The sequence below is a fragment of the Oreochromis aureus genome, linkage group 12, assembly GCF_013358895.1.
Source record: "Oreochromis aureus strain Israel breed Guangdong linkage group 12, ZZ_aureus, whole genome shotgun sequence".
NCBI classification, from domain to species: domain Eukaryota; kingdom Metazoa; phylum Chordata; class Actinopteri; order Cichliformes; family Cichlidae; genus Oreochromis; species Oreochromis aureus.
The window spans coordinates 21,297,417-21,321,478 of record NC_052953.1 but is presented as its reverse complement, the minus strand read 5'-3'; the positions used below and the strand labels follow the sequence as shown (position 1 = coordinate 21,321,478).

Below are 24,062 nucleotides of genomic sequence, written 5' to 3'. Positions count from 1 at the left end.
ATCAAGCAATTAGTTTTTATGGTTAGGGGGAGAGTTCAGGGTTTAAGGTGGAAAGACAAGTGTAAATGTGTGTGTATGTTTACATCCTTTGAATGTGCGCTCAAATGGTTTTCAGCAATCCTCTCAAAAATGTCCAATGCTGTGCTGCATGTCCCCTCTATGGTTTTATAACTTCTTGCAACTGGTATCCTCTCAGCACACACACACACCCAACAGAGGTCCTAAGATGTTTTTGACGCTCCAATGAAGAAGTGCTCTGGTTTCACAAGTCACTACACATTAAAAAAGGGAACAATCTGTGAACACTTTGAGAAATTAAAAACATCTAAAATAGAAATTATGATTGCTGCAAATTGCATGGAAAAATGTGAGAGCAAGTACGCACACGCCAAATGATAAAAATATGTTTTAAGAAGAGTCGTCATTGTCCTGAAGACCAGTGATCCTCATTCTTTCTCTCCACCTACTCTGTCCCAGGTTCAGTGGTTGGTTGGAGGTTTTGAGAAGCATGCGTCTCAGCAGCTGCAGTGGTTATTCACACAGCTGTGTTGTCTCATCACCACTGCAGTATTTAAGACCGGATTGTCCTCTCCAACATCACCAGATCGTTCAGCTTCCCACAGTGGTATTGTGGGGCTCCGCTTACTTATTGTGTTATGATCAACTCATGCAGGCCACTGTGTTCAAATGTTTACCTTGTCTGGCCTTCATCTTCATAAAACCTCTGGCGCTGCCTCCCTGCCTCTTGCTTTGAGTCTTAAATCAGTTTGCTTTGGATTGGATTTTAAAGTAGACATGCATATCAAAAAGACAGCTGCAGGCATTTTATTAATATCATTTCACAATTATTCATACTTTTGGAAATAATTTCTCTATTTTGAGCATGTATTGTAGTTTTGTATTTATAGTGTATTATGGTTTTATGTTTTCTAAATGTAATGGGGTTCAAATCTAGCAGTAACTGTAAACTCCATGTGCAGCACATCACTTTCATGCTCTGTATTAGAACTGCGTTAAACTGTGTAGACATTTTTTGATACAAGACTCAGACCAGAGGAAAGATCAGTAATGTTGTTAGTGTTGGGGCAAGAGATACTAATTATATTTGCACTGACCTCTGAACTCACCAGCAACTGTCTGATGTGGATGATAGGGTGAAAAAGTGTGTTTGAAAGCGGTTTATTGTTTCTTCTTTTTTTTGTATAGTTAATATTTCTGTTAAAATGGGTTTGTACCTGCTTAAAAGACCAGTCCTTTCAAAAATGTTCAAATGACCATTCAAATGGTACATTCAACTTTAAATGGCTTCCCCTCAAGCATTATTGCAGCATGATTTCATATCCCACTTTGAGCCTTGCAACAAATGCCATTTTCCTAAATGATAGACACTATCTCCACCAGACCCCCAGTAGTCACAGTGTGTCTTTGCCCTGACCATCTGCATACTGCAGGGCCAAGTCATGACTGTCCCTTAAAAACAAAAATAGTTAATACATACAATACTACACCAGTATACAAGACAACCCAGCAAAGATTAGTCTTCTATTGGCACAGTGAATTTCCTGAGACCTACTGTTGCTTCTTTTTCATTAACATTTGAGTTCAAATGTTTTTGCCCTTACAGTATTGTGCTAAAGTCTTGAAGCCTTTTCTTTTGTTCTCTGTCAAGATGATCCCACACTGCTTCAATAATGCTGACGTCCGGGCTCTGGGGAAGCCGTGACTGATAGTAATCCATTGTGTGTTTGATATCCAAAATTCTCATTTGGATTCATCAGTCCATCAGACCTACAGATTTTCAGTTCAGTTCTTCTGTAATTTGGTGTGCCTCAACCTTTTCTTTCTTTAAGTATGACGTCTTTACAGCCACTCTCCCATTGAGACCATTTCAGAGGTCAGAGGCGTCTCTCAGGTTCTGTTTCAGGACTTTGGTGTTATTTTTGTCCTGTTTCTTAAGATATGACTTTCAGTATTGTTCATTGCTTCTTCCTGCTCCTTTTTGAACATGAAAGTTATTTGTAGTTGCGGTTGCTCGTTTTTCCTTTTGTTTTGCTTTGTTTATTTGTCTCTTTGAATTCTATGTTGTTGGACTTTTTCAACATGTTCAAAATAAAGATTCAATCAATCAATCAATATTGTTCATCTGCTGTAAATAGTTGAACAATATTGATTGATTGATTGATTGAATCTTTAAAAAAGTAGCAAAGTGGGCAAGTGGAGGACAAAAGCACAAAAGGAGAAGTTGCAGGATTTACAATCTGCTGTAAATAGTTTGTAAATCCTGCAACTTCTCCTTTTGTGCTTTTGTCCTCCACTTGCCCACTTTGCTACTTTTTTTTAAAGATACAGTTCACAGTATGGCAGGAAGTGCTTTTCAGTTAATAGCTCTTTGAGAATCGATTTCTGATGCAAAAATACTATTTTCTGCCCATCAAACTATGTTTTCTTTTGCATTTTTTTGTATAAACAAATGATGTTTTTCTTTTTGACAGGCTGCTGGTAACAAAGCATCTAAAGATAATGTAACATGGTAGACTAATGTGCCTGCATTAATTCAGCTCCATATTATTGTGTGAAGTTGCACTGGGTTGGGAGTGGTTGTGTGTGTGTGTGTGTGTGTGTGTGTGTGTGTGTGTGTCACATTTTTGGTGAGCCAATGGCTGTAATGGGGTTGGACTAATTGGAGGCAGGTGTAATTGATTGCACTGATACACTGGTCTACTTATAGCCCACACTACAAACACTGCTGTGTAATTTTGTCTCTCTGTGCAGGTATGTAATGTGATGAAATCTGATATGTTTGGGATGGATGGGTTTTGCGCTATGAATTCTATAGTGAATGTGTAATTTTGTCTCTCTGTGGAGGCCAGGGCCTATTATATGCCACAGCCTCCAAAGGCAGTGGAGTTGGAGAGGCTGGAGTGGTGGGTCTCAGAGGACAAAATGGTAAATGGCCTGTATTTATATAGCACTTTACTAGTCCCTAAGGACCCCAAAGCGCTTTACACAACCAGTCATCCACTGGTGATGGCAAGCTACATTGTAGCCACAGCCACCCTGAGGCGCACTGACAGAGGCGAGGCTGCCGGACACTAGCGCCACCAGGCCCTCTGACCACCACCAGTAGGCAACGAGTGAAGTGTCTCGCCCAAGGACACAACGACCGAGACTCGAACCGGCAACCTTCTGATTACAAGGCAAACTCCCAACTCTTGAGCCACGATCGACAACTGCTAACCCTGTTGAAGTCAACACGTGGAGTGCAGCTGGCATTGTGGCATAACTGGCTCTGGCCTTGGGACTGTGTGTTTTTACTTGATTCGCAAATGGGACATTGGACTGTTTTATCTTTTATCTTTTGAGTATTGTGTCAATAAATTATCTTTTAGAATTTTATTGACTGTCATCTTTTTGCCCACGGCTGAGACGGTTGGTCAGACCTAGAATCTTTTTGGGTGTGTTACAATAATACATCTCTAACGTGTTCGTTATGTGTAGATGCAAAACTGATTCATTCCTTGAGTTGAATGCATTCTTTTTATTCTTGAATGATTCATAGGTTGGTTGTGGCTTAAAAAAAAAAAAAGAACACATAAAAAAATCCTCTGAGAATCAGGTACAAGGACTGAAAAAGAAAGCCTGTAAAATATTGCTAAAGACCAAAATTGCTCAAAATAAGACTCTACTCTGGCTCCTTTAAAGCAAAATATATATAAAAAAATGAGGGGCCAGTTTAAACTTTTGCACAGTACTGTAGATTAGAAGAACAATGCAATACTGTTGAGGAAATAGAGCTGTGGTTTCATTGTTCTTTCTCATTAACATTTGTGTTTTTAAAAAAGTGTTTTGTACACTTTTTTTTTAAGTTCACTTTCAGTGTTATGCAAAGTGCCAGTAATATTTTTTTTTTTTTTTTTTTTTTTCATTTTTTGTAAATGACAACTGTTGGGCGTGCTGGTCCTCTCCATGTGATAGTCCGAGAGGTTTACACATGAAACGTCATAAATGTCGTAGGTAAATTCTTGGCATCTTTTCCACATTACGTACGTAGTGAAGAAGTCAGAGAACTGTGATGCAGCTTATCTGGACCTATTAGAGCAGTAGTACCACCAGGTGGTATACTGCATAAATTGCAGAATAGTGGGATTTTTGTTCATACCAAACAAATGCATTAGTGTAAGTGAATGCCTCCTCAGTTATTTATTTATGTCATATATGTTTATATACGTCATTAAAGGTATTTTTTTTATTGCATTTTAAGATTAGTATCATATATTTGAAACATGAGCTCAATGTAAGTGCTCATTTTACAGAAAAATGAGCATTTATTATTATTACCTAGCATTTTAAATCATTCAGTTGGTTAGGAGGGAACTAATCTTAACATTTGTTTATTTTGGAGTCAATTACGACAGCCTATAATAGCTATAATATATTTATTATGGTGTGTTTGTACCCAAAGTGATAATGTACAAGTAAAAGTAATAGTTTTTCAATTAACTTTAATAAGAAATCCAATATTTTACAGCAACAGCCTATGATTAAAGAAATAACAGTTATAAACACTGTAGTAAATGCAATGCTTTTATGAGCCGCATCACTTTTTTATTTTGAAAAAGATGACCGGAAAGAAACTGCTATTCTTGGTAGGTACGTAATGCTCTTGACGTAATGCTGCCACTGACTGCATCTTCCTCCCAAAGCAAAGACTGCCAAAGAAGCTGATTTTACTGGCTTACAATAAGTCTCTAGTCCTGTATTTGTTCATTTTTAAGTGATGTAGAATGGCGTCTGGCTTTGGGAAGATAGTCGTTGGTACCTATGTGGAGATAAAACGCAGCGATGGTAAGTTTCACCCTGTCTCTTTATTTTTTCCCGTCGCGGTGTATAAGTTGTTTGGGGATCTTTGTTGCTGCGCTGCTGTTGAATATAGCAACCGTTGTTTCTGGCTGCAGAGCGTAACGTTAGCTGCAGGTTCATATTAGTTGTCAGGGCGGAGAGTTTCAGCACGGCCTAAGCCTTTGAATGGGCGCCTTACCTTTGTTAGCATGCCCATTCAGAAGATATTTCCCGATACCTCTAGATTCTTATCATTAGATAACAACAAATGTCTTTGATGGGAATTTATTAAGCATACAAACATATTAACTCTAGCGCCACCTAGTTTCTTAAATTATTTATTATAACAGGGAATTCAAAATTATAATTAGCCAAGCTAGCGGGATTGCTAACCCGGTTAGCTTAGCTAACTAACGAAGACGGCAGGATTAGCGTTAGCTTGTGGCTAGCCAAAGGTTGTGTGCTGTTTCCCGGCTTCACACAGCAGTGGCTCCGCAGTAAAATCGGTTTCGTTAACATGCAGTTTGGTTTTTGGTTATATTTTATCCCCGCTTTCTTTCATTGTTAGCTTATTAAATGCTCTCTCAAGAAACTGAACCGCTAGCTGTTATTGAAACCCTTTTGAGGTCTAAAATCCTGTATTCATATTGTCTTTTATCACGGTCATTTGCAATAAAATTACATTTGTAACAAAAGCATATACGTAGGCCATTTTTTATAACTCTTTCCTTTATTTCCTCTATTACTCTTGGTATTGCATGGGTCATAAAAGATAGTGTTTTATTTAATAGAGGCAATGCCAAGGATATATAATTGTAGATAGTGTAACCTTAAATATGAGGCACCTACTGATGCCCTAGGTTTTTTGTAGTGGTACTAAGGATGTAGCCATAATAGCTTAGGGGGGTTAAACTGTATTCACTTGAGCTGAAGTTGTTTCTGAACGCTAACAGATGAGTAGACCAAGAAAAGGGAGAGGCTAGTTGTTGTATGACTCTCCTCTCTGTGAATGCCAGCTTTATTCTTGCTGCTGTGTAGTTGTTCGGCATTGCTTCAGGGCTATAGAGCCAAAGATGACACAGAAGTTTGTGTCATTCCCGCTGGCCCTTTCAGGACTTGGCTACACCCAGTGAAATTGTTTTGCAACAAACCCTCAAACAGCACCAATCTTGTACACAAAGCACACGGGAATAAGCTTGAAAGCTAGTGCCAGAGGTGTGCTGCAGCCACTGTGCTGGTTAGTATCATTGGTAATGTCCCTAAATCCATAATCTCTGTCCTAAGATCAGGAGTGAGATGTGAACTAGATGCACAGCAGGGCTGCAGAAGGAACCAGTTGTCTGTCTGATGTTGTATCCAGAGCAGGGATTGCCCTCTCCCTCTCTCTCTGGGGGCTGGTTCAGATTCAAGCCAGTTTCATGCTATTGGCCACCACCCCATCTGTTGCAGCCGGCTCCCTCTGTTCTGCCAGGACTCTCACTCGCTCCCTCTGTGTTTTTTCCATTTCATATTTATTCCTGTTGAGAGCTAGGTCTCATAGAAAATAATTAGGAGCAGTTTAATTAGACTACCTCCAGTCATCAGAGGATGTTGTGTGCACCTTTTAAAGGTATTATACTCTTAATTGTTCCTGTATATCAATTTTGAGTATTCATTTTGGGGCTTTCCTCTTTTCTTTTTATCTTTTTTAGTAAAATATTATGGTTTGGCATAGTAGGGTCTTTCAGAGCAGAGTGGAGTACCGGAGAGGCAAGGGTCTGTGTGGTGTTTATACACTGCACAATTTTTTTTCTGAATATGTGCCATGTTGATATGGTTTCATTAATAGGTGTCTCTGGTTCTGTGGGTGAAAACGATGCTTTGGGGGTTTTGTTTATTCCACAGGCTTAGCAGAACTAGAACACCCCCATTTTAAGCCCCTTCTGCTCCTGGGAGGTGTCAGTGTACCCATTCAGCAAGGTTTTAGTAAAAAAGTGGGGCACTTGATGGGGCATTCAGTAAGACAAGCCCGTGTGTGACTTGGCATTTCAGCTCATTTAACTCTAAGGATACAGTGTATGTCTGTGAGGAAGATGTAGGCAGCCGTTACAGTTTATTAAAGTCTGGGGGGGAAAATAAATATTCCCTTCTTTGGCAAGGTCAGAGAGTACAGCTGCACAATAGCTCATGTGGATCTTGTAGGTGTACAGTGTCTGGACGTATGCTGTGTCCTTGAAACCTGTCCGTTGGGTCTGTATCTTTGCAGAAAGAACGGTAGAATAGTTTCCAATTAAGCAAATTTGTCACTTCTCGATTATTAAAAGACATGTCTGCCTTGCCGTTTGAAAGTAAATGTAATAACAAAAATAATAATTTTACTTTTAATTAAATCAATAAATTGTTTGTTTTTTTTTAAGACTTGTGTGTCTCCAAATTAAAGACCTATGCTGTTAGTACTTTAAAACATGTGTTTCTGGGTACAACAGGTTACACAAGCTCCTGATGTCCAGTGTTGTATTTAGTGCCATTTACTGCTATTGAGGCTCAGTTTACATAGTTCCTGCCACTGCTAACAGCAAATGTCTACAAGCAGCACCATTGCTTAGCCTCTTCATGGGAAATTTCTTGTACTGTTGCATTATGGGTTCATCATGACTGCCTCCCTTGGCATTTGCACTCACTATAAGGCTCAGATAATCACTCTCATCTGGTAGCAGAATAGACGAAGTGCTGGCATTTTACAGTGAAGATCCAACTGTTGGCTCATTGACACAACAAACATCTTGCAAAGTTAGCAGAGTTGGGAGGAAAGTGATCACTTCATCAGTTTCAGCAGGATCATATGACAGTTACACTGCCTTAGAGTGTTATTCATGTAGTTGTGGGTTGTTATGAATGAGCCTAAAACAAGCCTTGTCCTTATTATATCTGAACCTAATGACCTGTGTAAAATTGACATTTAGAGTGAGACCAACTGTATCCACTCAACCACTAGTACCTGTTGAGCATTGTCATTTATTTAATGTAACAGATCTACCCCTTTTATAATAGTATAGTTCAAGGACTTTGGTTTGATATTTATTGGGCATTTTTTTATAGCAGTATGTAAAATAGTAGGGAGGTCTGGCCATTAATAGGTGTATTGTACTGTATTTTAAGAGAACTTCTAACTGGAGATGTGGCGTTCATGAAGTTCTGTACCAGTGCCAGTATGGGTGATTAAAATAACAATTTGGCTGTTGATTGATTTGGAGGGGGAGGGGGGTTGTTGCTATTTATTTCCTCCTTTGTGTCTGGGAAATAAATACATCTCCATCTGTGTAAATAAAAACAGAATAGTGCGTTTATGTATCATTTATTCCATTCATTTTCTTAACCGCTTATCCACTGAGGTCAGCGTTAGGGGTGGATCTATCCCAGCTGTTGCAGAGTGAGAGGCAAACTAGACCCTAAACAGGTTGTATCGCAGGGCCAACACAGAGAGACACACCAGCAAACACTCGCAGTTGGACTTGGACTCACTGCAATCGCTCTCAGAGATTGTTAGAGGCTTATAAATAATTGCTGTTTAATTTATAAATACAGACAGTCTGAATGAGTCTTTGTCAATGAGCACAACTCAAAGGGACTCAACTTAACTGGCTGCCAGTTGATTGTATTCTGGTTATATTCCCGTATATTCCCAACTTTAATAATTATATGTGAATTTCTTCCTATGTAGACAGCATTTTTTGATGATTCATCACAGCTAATTACTTTATTATCAGAAACTGATTGGATGTAATTGCTTTCTTGATCCCATTCAGTCACAGGCTGATAGCGTACTGACTCGGTCTTTTTGGCACCATTTATGGCCAGGCTTCACTGACAGTGTTGGTGTGCTTGACAATCTCATTTTGCAGCAAAAAATAATAACTAAAGTGTACTTAATTGTGTTAAACTTCACGACCGCCTGCTTTATTTAACTTTGAGTTGAAAAATGGCCATAAATCAGAATATATGTTACTGCAGTACTCAGCATGTTGAAAAATGTTAAAAATTGTCGTTGTATCGTATCATTAATTAAGTACTGTGATAACATTGTGCGGTGTCTGTTGATTACCACCTAAGTAGTACATGTATTGGGCTGCAGATTTTCTTGTGTAAAATTATATTGTTGTTGTTGCTATAATTTCAGAATTACATATTATAAAATAATAAGACATTTGTCTCGTTTTATCAAAGTAGTTTGGGCAAAGTTGTTCTCTTCTCTGCTGCCGTTACTTATGCACCAAGTAGTTTATTGAGTCTGATCGCGATGAAGCCACAGGAAGTCTGTGGTCTGCGGCTTGCTGCTTGACATTGGCAAAAGCAGGCAGCCGTTTTTTTCCAGGGCGGTTAGCAGGATGGAGCAGTGATTTGGAGAGCCATGCTTAGCACAGTTGTTTCCATAAATCCTCTGAGTGCTGCTACTCTTGGAGATGTGACATTTAATATCACATGTCTCTTCCCCCCCAGTCACTGTATAATTTAGCTAAAAAAAATTTCAGTCTATCTTTCCAAAGACCAGTTTTTGTGGATGAATGCAGCTTGTGGTGGACCAATACCTGTGATATGTCACCCATCTGGGAGCCGTCAGACCTCGACTGTTTTTGGAGCTTTTTCTAACTAAGTAAATAACTAATAGAGAAATTAATCATTAAATTAATCCATGATGAGTATAACAATATCAGTTCTATTAAACGGTCATTATTTTCCCCAATTAAAACAATTTTAGTTGTGATTAATGTGAATAATATTAATAACCTAATGATAATGACATATAGCAGTGTAACACTCGGTTCAGATTACTTTGACATAGGTAACATTCTCAGAACCTTCGCAGCACTTCTCCTTGTACAAGTATAGTTGTAGGAGTTTTACTTGGGTAAAGCATGTGAATGCTTCCTTCATTACAGTGCATGTTGATGTGTATGAGGAGAAAACGGGCAGAAATATCTTGCTACCATACAGCGCTAGTGCCTAGGGTCCAAAGCGACCTAGTCGTAACAGCCACACAGGATCTTAGAGTAGATCTGTCTACCCCAATCAACGCTACAAACAGTTTGTTCCTCAGACTCAGTGAAAACCTCCATCAAAGCTATTGGGACATTTTTATTACAGTGGTCCCTCGTTTTTCACGGGAGTTGCGTTCAATAAATAACCGATAAGTGAAATCCGCGAAGTAGCCAACTTTATTTTTACAATAATTATAGATGTTTTAAGGCTGTAAAACCCCTCACTACACACTTTATACACTTTTCTCAGACAGACATGAAAATTTTCACGCTTTTCTCTCTTGTTTAAACATTCTCAAAGTTCAAATCTTCGTAGAAAAATAAGTGCAGTATTATAGAATGAAACCAAAGGCACCCGCCGGTAACGACGTTTCATCGACATTGTTGTGTTTATTGGGGAGAAAACTTAAAAACATACAGTACAGCACTTCAGAGTCCCACTGCTAGCGATCGAAGATTTATGTAAATTTGACAAGCTGTTGGTAAACATGTGATCAGCAGTAGAATTTTTTGTTTTAAAACCTCATGTATATTTCCTGTTTAAATTCAAGTCCATGCTTGGATTAGTTACTATTATCATTACTGCCTGTATGGAAGTTTTCTATAATAGCATGTGTCTGATTTCTCTGATAATAAAATGTGAAAGCATCTTGCCTGCTAATAGCAAAACCAAATGAATTGTAGTATAAGTTGCTCTTGTAAGATAAGCTGTCATTGCACATGAACATGATACTTAAATCAATTATTAATTTATATCTATCCATCCAGCTGGGAAGTAATGACAACAACAACAAAACCCCCCTTCATCTACCCTATGTGTTTACAGGTGACAGATTACATGAACCACAATGAGTGTTCAGAAACTAAATTAGTTTTGAGGGCTGAAAAGGACCAAGTATAAAACCACTCTTACATTTTAAAACTTTGTGTTTTATTATAAATCAATTTCAACTATCTATTTTTTTTATTTTTAGTGTGGGGGTTGGAGGGCAGTAGGGTTAACTTTGTTATTCTGTTTATTTTTATGACTGTTTGTATCCTCTATAAATGCACACACGAATGGCTGAAATACTGGATGTCCACACCTTGCTAAATCACCTAAATTTTAAGGAAATAAAGCTATCACAAGTGCACCATATATACCTAACAAATAGAACGTGCATTCTGTTGAATAAATGGCTGCCCTGTGAGAATATCCTTTTCCCTGCTTTTTGCAAATGTAAAACATTTGTATGGTAAATTGATCAAATGTTCAGCACATGAGAACACTGAAAGCATCTTCGCTGGCCGCCTCTCTTTGTGTCTCTAAATAATGGATACTGGAGCATGCTGTTTCCTTAGATAGTGAAGGGATTTTGCAGCATGCAGTTGGATCTGCACAGGCAAAAATGGGAGGGCTGAGCAGCTTTTTTCTTTTTTGTCCTTTTTCTTTTTTTTCTCCAGCTGTTAGTATTGCAGTGTTGAAGACAGAGGGGCGGAGAGAAGCACAGAGGCTAACAGCAGCTGCTCTCATCTCTGTTATCCGAGAGTCTTGCTAACGTTTCATTATCAAACCTCCTGGTCTGAACTTACCAAGATTAGCCTCAGCCTGCTGCCTTCCTCTCACAAGAAACCTAATTTGTTCAGTCACTTACAGAACAATGGAAATGAAATAAAAGCCTCTGTTGGTGAGCATAGGCAGGTTTTGTGTTAGTAACATTTCACTGAAATGCCTGCATTATCTGGAACTAGATTCTTTGTTTGTGAGGATAAAGGTGAATATAAGCTTACATAATTAGTAATGAAACTGTTTAATTGAAGCTAGGTTAAATGTATATGGCATAATAATAAAAAAGTAGGAGCACAACACTTCAGACACAACTGAAAATGTAAAATGTATAGAATACATCAGTGGGTCGTCACACAACAACTATAATATAGTATATTATTTAAAAACATGTTCTTTAAAGTCAGTGTATATCCAAATGAAAACAGTTTTATTTTATCAAGACTGCATGCAGATCTGATCATGGTAGCAGGTGGAAATTAGACCTTTCTATATTTCATAAATCATGGGGTGTGAATGGCAAATGCAGTTATGTTGTTGTTGTACTTACTAAACAATAAAATGCTTTTAATTTTCCATAGCTCTACACTGATTTTGGTCCCAATATTTGCTACCTTCAGCTATTAATGTTTTTCTGCTAATCTGATATTTGAGTTTATCTCATCTCTGGTGCTTTTACAGGACGTATACATCAGGCGATGGTGACCTCACTTAACGAGGACAATGAGAGCGTCACAGTGGAGTGGATAGAAAATGGAGACACAAAGGGAAAAGAGGTAAACCACTATTTACCACTGTTTTTTACCTCTTAAAGCTTCTTTAACAGCACAAAGTGCTTTTTATTTTCCAAAGCAATGAATAATAGATCCAAAAGCATTCAGGAGCTGCTGTGATTATGCAACTAAGCTGCATGTTCGACCACACATCACCCCTTGCACACCCTGCAGCTCTGATCACATGTAGACAGTGTGAAAATTTAACAGTACATCTGGCGGCAGGCTTGCTGCATCACATTTTCATAATTATTTTTCATGGACATAATAAAAAGCACAAAGATAAGTAGAATTATTTATATAAAAATGTCTGTTACTTCATGTGGTTCAGCCCTGTCTTTGGAGCACATACGCACAGTCCAAATAAGACAATAAAAAATACTAGAAAAAGCATTTCCTAGCAAAAATGCAATGTGAATGCTGCAATTTGAAAATGTTGCCTGAAATGTTTAAAAATATTTGAAATATTCAAAGCTGAATTTGCTAAATCAGCTTAATTGCAAACGATTAGCAAAATATTGGCCAGCAACAGTACCAAAAACTGAAAATGTGTTAAATAAAACGAAAAAGGTACCAAAACTGAGCTTCATTTGGCTAAAATGACCTTTTTCAAAACAAAGACAAAAAAAGCTAAACTTGGAGCTGAAGCTCATCAAAATGAAAAATGATCTCAAATGACAAATGTTTATCTAGAAATGTTTAGTCGTGTGACGATTTTGACATCACGTCCTGTGTCGCGAGACACAATCTTTGTGGTGCGTCGGCCGGTCGTGCACCTCTTGATTATTGTAAGCAGACGTCAGAGTTGTGTTTAAGACATGAGTCTACGATCATGCTGGTTATTAGCTCAATTTTAATCATAATCCTGCACAGAAGCTCAGAGATGTACAAACACACAGAGGGAGATGTTACAACTGTTTGAAAACTTTAGTTTGTGGAAAGAACTTTGAGCAAAGCAACCACTGCAGAGGGTATATTGGCAGCTTCAGGCTGTTTACTTTATCCCTCCAACAAAACAGAAAGAGAATTGAGAAATTGCTGAATGACATTGGATGAAAGAGGACAAGGATGGCTATGTTTTGATGTATATATTATACATGTGGGGCAAAAGATTTGGGCATGCAAAAAAGAGGTTTTTCACATTATTCTTCTAGCACAGTTTAAAGAGCAGGGGATGTCATCACACAGTGGTGGCAAAATGCCATGGAATATCTAATTCTTCATAAAAATTGATAAAAGCACACTTCTCCAGAAAAAGCTGAACGTTTTGATACCAGAATGGTTTCTGTAGCACAAAGTATGCAGAAGTAGTTAAGTGCAGAAGGATCTCAATAATGTGAATGCTTATACAGCGTGCACATTACCTAGATTTTTAAAGTATAAAAACGAATGAGAAAGTTGGAGCAAGTTGTCCATTAATTGCAGCATTGATTCTCAGCCCATCAAAACGACAAAGTGTCCATGCAGCAAGTCTGTCTCTGAGCTTTTTCACCCATGGAGCGTTGCTGAAATTTACAGTACAGAACTTTAAAAATGACATTCAACAGCAGTTTTAGAAAGTGTTCAACGCCCTTTGGCTTTACTGCAATAAATCTGACGGATAATTTTGACTACTCAGCACACAAGAGACATCCAAGTTTAAATATAAGCACTCGGGGTTAGTTTGAAGACTCTTGTCCACCTTAATTATGTACAAAACTGGTCCCATTTAAGCCTTTTTTAGGCTTTTGTGATGCACTGTATTTTCAAACTGACTGAACCCCCCCGTCATAGACATAATCACTTGACTTTATGCTGCTCTGTTTCTGGACAGATTGACTTGGAGAGTATATTTGCACTTAATCCAGATGTGGCTCCAGATGAAGAAATTGCCCCTAGTCCAGAGACCCCACCCCCTCCTACACCCACATGTGTGAAGGTCAACAAAATTGCAAAGGTGAGTGGTGCTGTGTGACCTTATCAGCACCTGAAGGTGTAGCGTGTGATTTACATTGCTCAGAATAGCAGCTCTTTGTTTTGTCACCCTTTAACATCCCTCATTCACGGGCTAGCGCCCAGGCTTCCTCGGGTAACCTGTGCAGCTCAGTGTGCTGGGTCTTTTTATAGAACCTCGATCCTTCTCAGGAACCAGCTAACTGGTCCTGTTAAGTACACCATGTGTCATAAATATAGATTAACAGGTGAGAGTCTTCAGTGTTTTTGGAGTTTTTTTTCTTTCTAAATTCAGTAAATATTCAGGGCTCAAGGTTTCCACCACCCTTTTGTCTCACCAACAGCCCACCCAGACTCAAGATTTTCTTTGTGTGTTTTGTGGCATGAGCTGTATCATCACGGTTTTTCCTTTGTCAGAGATCTAACTAGAATTTGGGTAAAGTCCTATATCAAATCATCACTTACCCAGTACTGAATATTAGACATTTTTGTCTGATATTCACATTTGTCAAATGATCAGAAATTACAGGAACATTTCTGCCAGTGAGGGAACAGGGTACTTAGAAGATGAATCAGGAGTTGCACCTGTGCCGCTCTGTTTCTCCATCTGTGCCACACAGTATGCTTTGCAGCATGTGGATACATTAACCACTCTCCTCCAAAAAAAGCGTGTGTATTCCTGTATCTTTGTATGCAGAGTAGTCACGATAAGAAAAGTCTGGAACTTTGTGACAACAAAAGTAGGAATCACACTAGCTAACTCAATAGTCATTTCTCTTTATTTGTTTTCCCCTCACAGAACCGACGGACGATAGCACCTCCTAAGAATGATACTCCATCCAGAGATAATAGAGGTTTGAGGCACTGCAACATTATCCTCACATATTTATGGTGGTTTGATTGTTATTGAAATTGTTGCTTTCTATGGCTTGGTATTTTTTGTTTGTCAGTCTTTGTTTTGTTTATTTCCATCATGAGTTTGCTCACTTTAGTTTAGCAATTATTTTACTATAATGCACAACATTTGTGGGGGTTTTTGTGTTGTTGTTTTTTTGTTTTGTTTTGTTTTTGTCCACCATCTCCTCCTGTGCAATCAGGAACAACTAACTTTTTAAGCATTTATAAAAGCATCATATCATTTTTATTTCTTGGCATTAGCTTCTCATTTACATCCACAAAAGTTGGATTATACATGCCGTTTTTGCATTTATGCAGCTATGGTCTCATAAAAGCTTCTTGTCATACTCATTTCATGGCAAGCAGCAAACACAGGCCAAACAGTACTGTAGTGTGGGCAGGCAGTAGTTGTTTAAATGTAAAATTGATAGTTTAATAGAATATGTTCTCCAATGCAAACATAGTGGCTCCAGTGTAGTCGTTTACACTTTTGGCTAACAAGCCAATACCAGGAGGAGACACAAATCCCTTTGGTGGTGCATCAGTACAGGACACCCAGTGTTTCAAAAAAAAAAAAAAAAGATAAAGTAAAATAAAAAATACTGACTAATCCATTTATATATAGAACTACCCACTACTTTCAGCTGCTTCCTTATTTATAAGAAAGCATTTTTCTGAAATACAAACATAACACTCACAGCCTTATAGTTTCAGTACACGTGAACCATCCACATGTTTGTTGTGCTAACAAATTTTTTATTCATTATTATTATTATCTATTTTTTTTCTTTCCTCCTTCTTCCTCCTTTTTAATATTCATTCATTTGTTTATTTGGGGTTTTCTTTTTTGCTGTAAATGTTGCTTGGTAGTGGCATCTGGATCAGAGATATTTGTATTTTAATCTTTGTGGTGTTGTGTCTTAAGCAATTCCAACCCGGGCCAGACCTCCACAGCCTCAGCAGCCAGAGCCTGCTCCACCTCCTCCATCGCAGCAGCCTGCACAGCCCACTCAGGCCCAGACACAGCAGCAGCTACAGAACGGTAACAATCATGACATTTGTCAAGAAAATTATAATTTCAAGAAACCAGTTTTAAGCAGTTGGCCAAAAGCTTCTAGACTAATCCCTTATGCAAATGTGAAGCATAATCCATATAAGATTTTTTTTTCTCTTTTTTTAAATCCAAATATACTGTCAGCGTTAGTAAAAATGCATCGATCGCACAAAAGCATATCATCAAAATCTTTTAATGTCATGTCTTTGTTGACCACATGTTCATCACAGAGTCCTCACATCAGCCGCTATCCAGAAAGGAGTTTGGACAGCTTTGTATGTATCACCTGCATGTTACCCCTGCCCTCAGTGCTTCACAGTGATTCTGATAGTTTCCAATAGAGTCCGATAGACCTCTAGTCAAACAAGAAGATCGCTCAGCCAAATGTCTGCCACGTACTGCTCAGAGCTGTTGGAAGGACAAGAAGCAGCACACTCACAATCCATCCAGCAGACAGGCTTTCTGGGTATTAGGAGGGGGAAAAAAATTGTGGTGTCGTTTGGCTGTGCTGCTTTTTTTTTTTTTTTGGTCTGTGTGTCTGGTTTCTGCTGAGTCACACACGGGCACACACGTGGAAGAGCCTGCGGTAATGTGTGTTACGTCTCTGGGCTCAGACAGCAATGATAGCCTTTTACTCAAAGTGCTCGCTGTCATTCGGAGAGCTGAGAGGATGATGTGAATGCCTTGTCCCCCCTCCTCACCCCCTCAGCTCCCCTCCACACAGACTGAATAGCCCATAAGCAGTAACGGTGCTGAGTTCCTCTTATATTTCTTGTCCCGGTGCTGACCCAGCTCATCTTCTCCTCCCAGATTAGAGCAGATTATTAATCCCTCTGCTCTGATAGTCTGGGTTCTCAGGGACTGGAGCCAGCAGGAGGCCAGGACTGTGTCACAGGGCTTGGGCCGGGCTTTGCAGCGGGAAGCTGGGGCTGCAGCGGCGAGCATTGAGCCGGGTCTAATCGAATAACATAGTTTTGATGAACTCTGCACTGAATTAAAAGTGGCTTTTACTCACATGTTTGCTAACTTGTGTTCCTTTATAATGGTGACTAATAGATTGATTGACCTGAAACAAAACTAATCTGGGGGTGTGGTGCTCGGGAGCTTTGGAATAACCTTCTTAAGACAATCATTCTTGATTTGAAACAGCCTCTTACTGTAATCAGACTGGATTAAAACAGTAATGCAAGGCACATATCCTGCATTGTAAGTGTTTTTTGGTTTTGTCTTTGTTTTTTCAATTTTCCTTTCAGAGGTCACATGTCCTGTTGTGTTTGAGGAAACAAATTAAAAAAAAAAAAAAAAACAGGTTTTGAAACACAGTGCTGCAAAAGGCCTTTTGTTGGTTATGTAGAGCAAGCAGCTAATGTTATGCGGGAGACACTGTGTGCCAGCCGCTGCATCCCGGTGTGTAGTAGCTGTATCACTGCTCTGCTTTGTTGGAGCCAGCCCAAGGTTTCTCTGCTGTTTAAATAAAGGCCAACAGAAAGGAAAGCTGATAGAAGACGCTGGGAAAGTAGTAGAAGTGACATATTGTAAGCGAGATGAAAGAGGAAGAGAAAGCTGTTGATACATGATGTGAAAGGTGGGAGAATTACTGTTTTTCTTTTCTAAATGGCAGCACGAAGGAAGTCAAACTGCGTGAAGGAGGTGGAAAAACTTCAAGAGAAAAGAGAAAGACGTCGGCTTCAGCAGCAGGAGCTCAGGGAGAAAAGAGCTCAGGTACACTGATGATGTTCTTTTTTTTTTTTTTTTTTTTTTTTGGCCATAGAGTTGATTACATTGAAGTGAGAATTTATTTGATTATGTCGAATAATTGTCACGTTGACTGTCTCTGTCCTTCAGGAGGTGGACACCACCATCCCCAACTATGAGATCATGTACATGATCCGAGATTTCCGAGCCAGCTTAGACTACCGGCCCCTGACCACAGCAGACCTGGTGAAAATTCTTCTTCGCTCCTGATCGGTAAGAATTGACCTTCATCCAAAGTTTAATAAATGTTCTTCTCGTTGCACTGCCCAGATTGAAGAGCACAGAATATGCGTTTGTGTGAGGAAACGTCCACTCAACAAAAAAGGTGAGGTCTTTGATGAGTTTCGCCTCATGCTATGTGCTAAGTACTTTTTTATAAAGTGTCGCCTCTGCTGTGTTTCAGAGTTGTCCATGAAGGATTTGGATGTGATCACCATTCCCAGTAAGGATGTGGTGATGGTTCATGAACCTAAACAAAAAGTGGACCTGACCCGCTACCTGGAGAACCAGACCTTCCGTTTTGACTACGCCTTTGACGACAGCACCACAAACGAGATGGTTTACAGGTTTGTGACCCGAAGCGACATCTGAGCTGTTAGATTTATTCAATTTCAAGTCAGATTCAGATTATGTGATGCAGCACACGATAAGCCAACCAAAGACACAGGCGGAGAATCTCTGCCAAGCAATGGCGCACAATCAAGAACAACCAGACTTTCCAGTATTTGCAGTGTTTGTCTTAGCTTAGTTTTGAGAGATGTTTGCAGACAGCTATGTGTGGAAAAAAAATTGTTGAATGGTTTCTGATGCACAAACTGCAAATGAACAAGTCAGTGTTTTTGCCCCAAATTATCGGCCGGGGGGTGGGGTGGGGGGAACCCTGGATCAGTCCAGCCACACTCATTGAGGGGTGCGACCTGGCCGCTCGGCCAGCGGAATTTGACCGAAATGTGTTGATTGTGATCGTTTTGTTTTTTTAAATCATTTACAAACATGCTACAAATGACTCTATCTATTTGCTTTGTTACTAAACCAAACTAATTCTAATAATAGCCACAGGTTGACATTTTCAAGTTGCAAATTCATAGATAATAAAAAACTGAAATCTGTTTTTTTGCATGTTAATATAATTCCTTTAGTCAGAAGAAAGGTGACTAACAAACAAAATTAGATGAATGAATTGTTAATATTTTCTGTATAAATTCAGGGAGGGAGTGTAGAGCATGACTGTGTTTTGTCTTTTCCTGCAGGTTCACAGCCAGACCTCTTGTGGAAACCATTTTTGAGAGAGGCATGGCCACCTGCTTTGCCTACGGACAGACAGGCAGTGGAAAAACACATGTGAGTTACAATTAATGTGCCTTTAAGAAAACAGAAGGCTTTTATCCTTGTAGTTGGAGTGCATCTTATATAATTAACATTTTAACTTGTATATATTTATTTTTCCATTGTGTCACAGACTATGGGTGGCGATTTCTCTGGGAAAAACCAAGACTGCTCTAAAGGAATTTATGCATTAGCTGGTAAGCACATTAGATGTAGCTTTTTGTTGACTGAAGGATAAGTTGGATCTGTTTTGGAATTCGGTCTCTCGTGTTTTTATGCAGCTCGGGATGTATTTCTCATGTTGAAGAAACCCAGCTACAAAAAGTTAGATCTACAAGTGTACGCAACTTTCTTTGAAATCTACAGTGGGAAGGCAAGTGATGTGTGATAATTTCTTTCCTTCTTATTTTTTTCTTAAAGAGAGATTTTATCTGATGCTGACAGAACTGTGTTTGTAGGTGTTTGACCTGCTGAATCGTAAAGCTAAGCTGAGGGTACTGGAGGACGGGAAACAGCAAGTGCAGGTGGTGGGGCTGCAGGAGAAGGAGGTCAAGTGCACAGAGGATGTCCTGAAACTCATTGAAGTGGGAAACAGCTGCAGGTATGACAGCAGGAATCCCGAGACTTTGAGTTCTTGTATTTGATCAGTGATCAGATCAAAACTCTGAAACTCGTTTATTGTCATGCAGACGTCGTCTAGCACAATATTCATGTTCTTTGAGGATGTTATTCCTTCTCCTAAAGTTATTAATTTTTTGCCCTCGCTGCTGCTGCTTCCTCTTCTTCATCATCTTGATCACCCCCCAAAAGAACATCAGGGCAGACTTCGGCCAACGCTCACTCGTCTCGCAGCCACGCCGTATTCCAGATCATTCTCCGGAGGAAGGGGAAGATGCATGGAAAGTTCTCCCTCATCGATCTTGCGGGCAATGAGAGGGGGGCGGATACATCGAGCGCTGACCGGCAGACTCGTCTGGAGGGAGCAGAGATCAACAAAAGCTTGTTGGCCCTGAAGGTCTGTGTGCAGTGAAGGGATAGCTGAGTAGCTGACTCCTAAGTGTTGGCTACCACTTCATTTTTTTTCCTGTTGATTTGTAAAATAACAAAGAAATGTCATGTATACTGTTTCCATTCGTTTTTTGTTTTATTTTGTTTACCAAGGATGTCTCTCTTGTTGTTTCAGGAGTGTATCAGAGCTCTGGGTCGTAACAAGCCCCATACGCCATTCAGAGCCAGTAAGCTCACCCAGGTCCTCAGAGACTCCTTTATTGGGGAAAACTCACGCACATGCATGGTCAGTCCTCTGTCTTTGGCAGTCTTTGGCCATGTTATCACATCTTTTCCACAGATTAATACATGTGAAATAAATCTGAATGATATATTCAGTTTTTTTTTCTCCAGATTGCAACCATTTCTCCTGGGATGACATCCTGTGAGAACACACTCAACACACTACGCTACGCTAACAGGTGGGGTTGAGATAACCCACTCCAGTGATTTGGACAGTATCTACCTTTTACAGGAACTTCTTGGATTATTCACCTTTATGAAATTTTAGCTCTTTTAAATTCCTCTGTAATGTCCAATGGCTTTTAGAGAATCTGAAATTAGCTGTACTACTCCAAATTTCTCTGCTTACTCTTGTTCGTTCTGACTCTTGTATCCTCTTCCCTTTTTTTTCCTACTTTCTTTCCTTCTTGTTTCCCGCCCTCTGCTGCTCTGTATGCTGGTATGATGGCTGTGTAGAGTGAAGGAGTTTGGGATTAGTCCGTCAGACATCCCCTTCTCCCAGAGCGGTCAGGGAAGCCGCCCTGAGCACTCGCCCACCAATACCTTTGAGTATGATGACTTTGCTGCTACCTCTCCCAGCAGGTCAAGCACTTCCCAAAGCACAGCACCACACGCACAAATACACACAGTGCATGCTGTCCCTTTGTGTATCTAATGCATTATAAAACACACCCATGAGCTCATTTATCAGCTCCTCACTGCGCTACACTTCCTGTCTTCCCCTTTCTGTTTTTCATCTGCATGTTTTGATGTGATTCATCTTTTCATCCCTGCTTTGACTTTGATCTGAACTGTAGACAAAACTTCTTTTTTTTTAATTGTGTTGCTAAATCCTGAAGAACAATATGTCTGTCTGTCTGTGTGGGTGTGTCTTTTATTTGCTCTGTTGTTTCATCGCTGTTCATGCCCCGGATGTCAGGGATAACTGTGATAGCTGGGTGTGATAAGTCAGAATGCTGGTGCAAAACTCGACTTTTAGCTGTTTGGCAAATGCATCCACGGTGAGCTTTTGTTTGAGCCAAACGCTCAGCGGGTAATCCCTTATCCCAGCCGTAGTCCTAATTAATTGGCGCTGGCACCTGCAGGTTGGGTACAGTGCTGTAATCCCTCATCAGCTTTGCGAGAGCCTAGTTAAACATGAGCTCTGAACACCCAGACTCCATGAAAACTGATATCTGGAAATTGAGCATTGTCATCTGTGCCTGTGCATGACATCACTGCTGTCATGAAGCTGCCATGCTGCACAAACCATGAACCGCAAACCAAACATCAGCCTGGTTAAAAACAGGTCTGACCTGTGGTCACTGCGATCTGATGCGTTTCTTTATTTCTTCTTTTGGTCTGCAGGGTAAAGGAACTAACGGTGGACCCCAACCAAGTGATGGAAGGGGGACGCCCCAATATCCATGCTGTCAACCAGCTGGATCTCTTGGATGAAGAGTGGCTGAGCATCTCACCACAAAGAGACGACCTCAAACTTCTCTGTGAGCAGAATGTAAGTGCTCACGATTCATTCTTTGAAGCACAAATCAGACTGTTTGCATCTGGAAATTATATCTGAAAATAGGGCTGCTGTGCAACAGGAGGTAGAACAAGGCTGTGTATTACTCAGTAGTTCAGTCCCTGGCTCCTACAAGGTGCATGTCAGTGCAAGATACTGGTATATGAGCACTAAATAAGTACCAGCCCATTTACCGTATCACAGCTGCCACGTATTTCACTACCCAAAGTGTTTTCTTTTGGATTAACATTCAAACTTTTATTTATCAGTGATGAAGGTGATGTCCACTGATAACCAGATTTCAGAAATTATCTCTGTGCTGTAGCTTTTTGTTAAGTCCATTTAATTGTAAGAAAATTAGATTTTTGACTAAAATGCGTCATACAAAAGAGTGAAATAATATGATAATAATAACACAAATGGAAGAACTCAGTCTGGTTTAAAACCCAAATAATAAACATGGGTTTTTACTCAGGTTTAAAGAATATTTGTTTGTTGGAGACATCGTGACGTATAAAGGGAAAGAAGCCACAGTTTAGAAGTAGCTATTTAAAAATGCCTGATCTCCTTTGTTTAAATCTGGATCTTGCTGCTGGATCTGTAAACACAGGAGGAAGAAGTGTCTCCCCAGCTCTTCACCTTCCATGAGGCCGTGTCACAGTTGGTGGAGATGGAGGAGCAGGTCCTAGAGGACCACAGAGCTGTTTTCCAGGTTAGAAAACACTCCCGCTCTCCTTGGTTCTTTCATTTTCTTTTTCTCGTACATACTTGTATGAATCCAGATAAATTGCAGCTCCTGACAGTGAATTTATAACTTCTCTTTGTTCTCCTCTGAGCAGGAGTCTATCCGGTGGCTGGAAGATGAAAAGGTGCTGCTGGAGATGACGGAGGAGGTGGATTATGACGTGGAGTCTTACGCCACGCAGCTGGAGCAGATCCTAGATCAAAAGATAGAAATCCTCACCGAGCTCCGAGGTATGCCCAAAACTCACATGCACATCACTTAACAATAGAATACAGCCCTCCTGTTACATTTTTTAAATGTGTGAAATGCTTTTGCTCTCTTCAACAGACAAAGTGAAGTCATTCCGCTCTGCACTGCAGGAGGAGGAGCAAGCCAGTAAGCAGATCAATCCCAAGAGGCCACGTGCTCTTTAGAGTCTGAAGAGGTTTAAGTGGCGCGTTGAGAAACATAACCACTAGATGTTTGGCACAAGTCGAGCTGACACTAGCAGCTGTGAAAACACAAATTAAAGGACTGTTTAATGTACCAACAGGCTCAATGAATATCATTTGTTTTGATCCCTCTAGTAACAGAAACTGGCTCTCCACTCACTCTTTGGTCTTGTTAGAAAACTGGAAGGAAAGTAGTTTTTATTTCCTTCCACTTTAGATGATTTTTTTTTTTTTTTAATGGAGAACGTTTAGTTTCCTTTCCTTGTACTTAAATTATTTTTCTTTTATACCCGTTTGTACTTCCTTTGAACTGAAACTTTTCGACCGGTTTTAAGAGGAGATCTCAGTTGAACATGCTTCGAAGTTTACTACACAAAACCAGTATTTGATTTCTGGTTTGCTCTGGCTGACATTTCTGCATGTGCACTCTGTGATAGCTTATGTACACCACTGTTTCATGGTCCGGGGATCCCCCCGGTCGGCATCGTAAAGTCATACTTCATTGTAAATGATCTCTTCTCCCTTTCCCTTCCTTCTCAAAGTTTTTACCAGTTTGGAGGAAGCGTTAAACCACATTGTGTTTCTTTCCTTCTGTCACCCCTGACAGATTTTTACATGTAGTTTGCTACAGTCTGTGCCATGTGGCAACTGACTCAAAAAACTCTTACTGTAAAACATGTTTTCCACCCATTTAACACTTTGTTAAAAAAAAAAATGGAACTAGAAAAACTATTAATAAATGTATAGTGAAGATCACTGACCTATCATTGGTTATGTTGCTCAGTGTTTGCACCAGATGTAATGCTGGAAGAATTAATAAAAAGTCATGTTTCATTTCAATGACTTATGTGACCCAAATTATCTTTAACTGCTATGAACATAAAGTCAAGTTTGAGTAGAAATTGAGCGTCTAAAGGTGGGCTCTGCTTCACCACCTTGAATTTCACTGTGCTACGTT

The 24,062-nt window shown here is 39.7% G+C and overlaps 1 protein-coding gene across 5 annotated transcripts; it reads left to right on the top strand.

Moving 5' to 3' along the window:
- The first annotated feature begins 4,646 nt into the window (after positions 1–4,646).
- LOC116332376 (kinesin-like protein KIF2A) lies at positions 4,647–23,944 on the top strand. Of its 5 annotated transcripts, XM_031755305.2 has the most exons (22): positions 4,647–4,845; positions 12,082–12,176; positions 13,987–14,109; positions 14,905–14,959; positions 15,928–16,044; positions 16,287–16,331; positions 17,678–17,778; positions 17,902–17,997; positions 18,082–18,136; positions 18,215–18,377; positions 19,062–19,152; positions 19,271–19,334; positions 19,419–19,510; positions 19,596–19,738; positions 19,948–20,152; positions 20,321–20,431; positions 20,539–20,606; positions 20,884–21,009; positions 21,775–21,922; positions 22,539–22,640; positions 22,768–22,903; positions 23,001–23,944. In XM_031755305.2, the coding sequence occupies exons 1-22, from the start codon at positions 4,785–4,787 to the stop codon at positions 23,084–23,086; spliced, it is 2,283 nt and encodes a 760-aa protein (XP_031611165.2). In that variant the 5' UTR covers positions 4,647–4,784; the 3' UTR covers positions 23,087–23,944. The 5 variants fall into 5 exon arrangements, with proteins under 5 accessions (XP_031611165.2, XP_031611166.2, XP_031611167.2 ...); XM_031755306.2 differs by lacking the exon at positions 16,287–16,331 and having other exon boundaries at positions 4,648–4,845; XM_031755307.2 differs by lacking the exon at positions 20,884–21,009 and having other exon boundaries at positions 4,648–4,845.
- The last annotated feature ends 118 nt before the right edge of the window (positions 23,945–24,062 follow it).

Coding starts and splice junctions, on each gene's coding strand:
- LOC116332376 (XM_031755305.2), top strand. CDS start 4,785: ATGGCGTCTGGCTTTGGGAAGATAGTCGTTGGTACCTATGTGGAGATA. Junction 12,177..13,986: donor GAGACACAAAGGGAAAAGAG/GTAAACCACTAT, acceptor GTTTCTGGACAG/ATTGACTTGGAGAGTATATT. Junction 22,641..22,767: donor ACCACAGAGCTGTTTTCCAG/GTTAGAAAACAC, acceptor TCCTCTGAGCAG/GAGTCTATCCGGTGGCTGGA.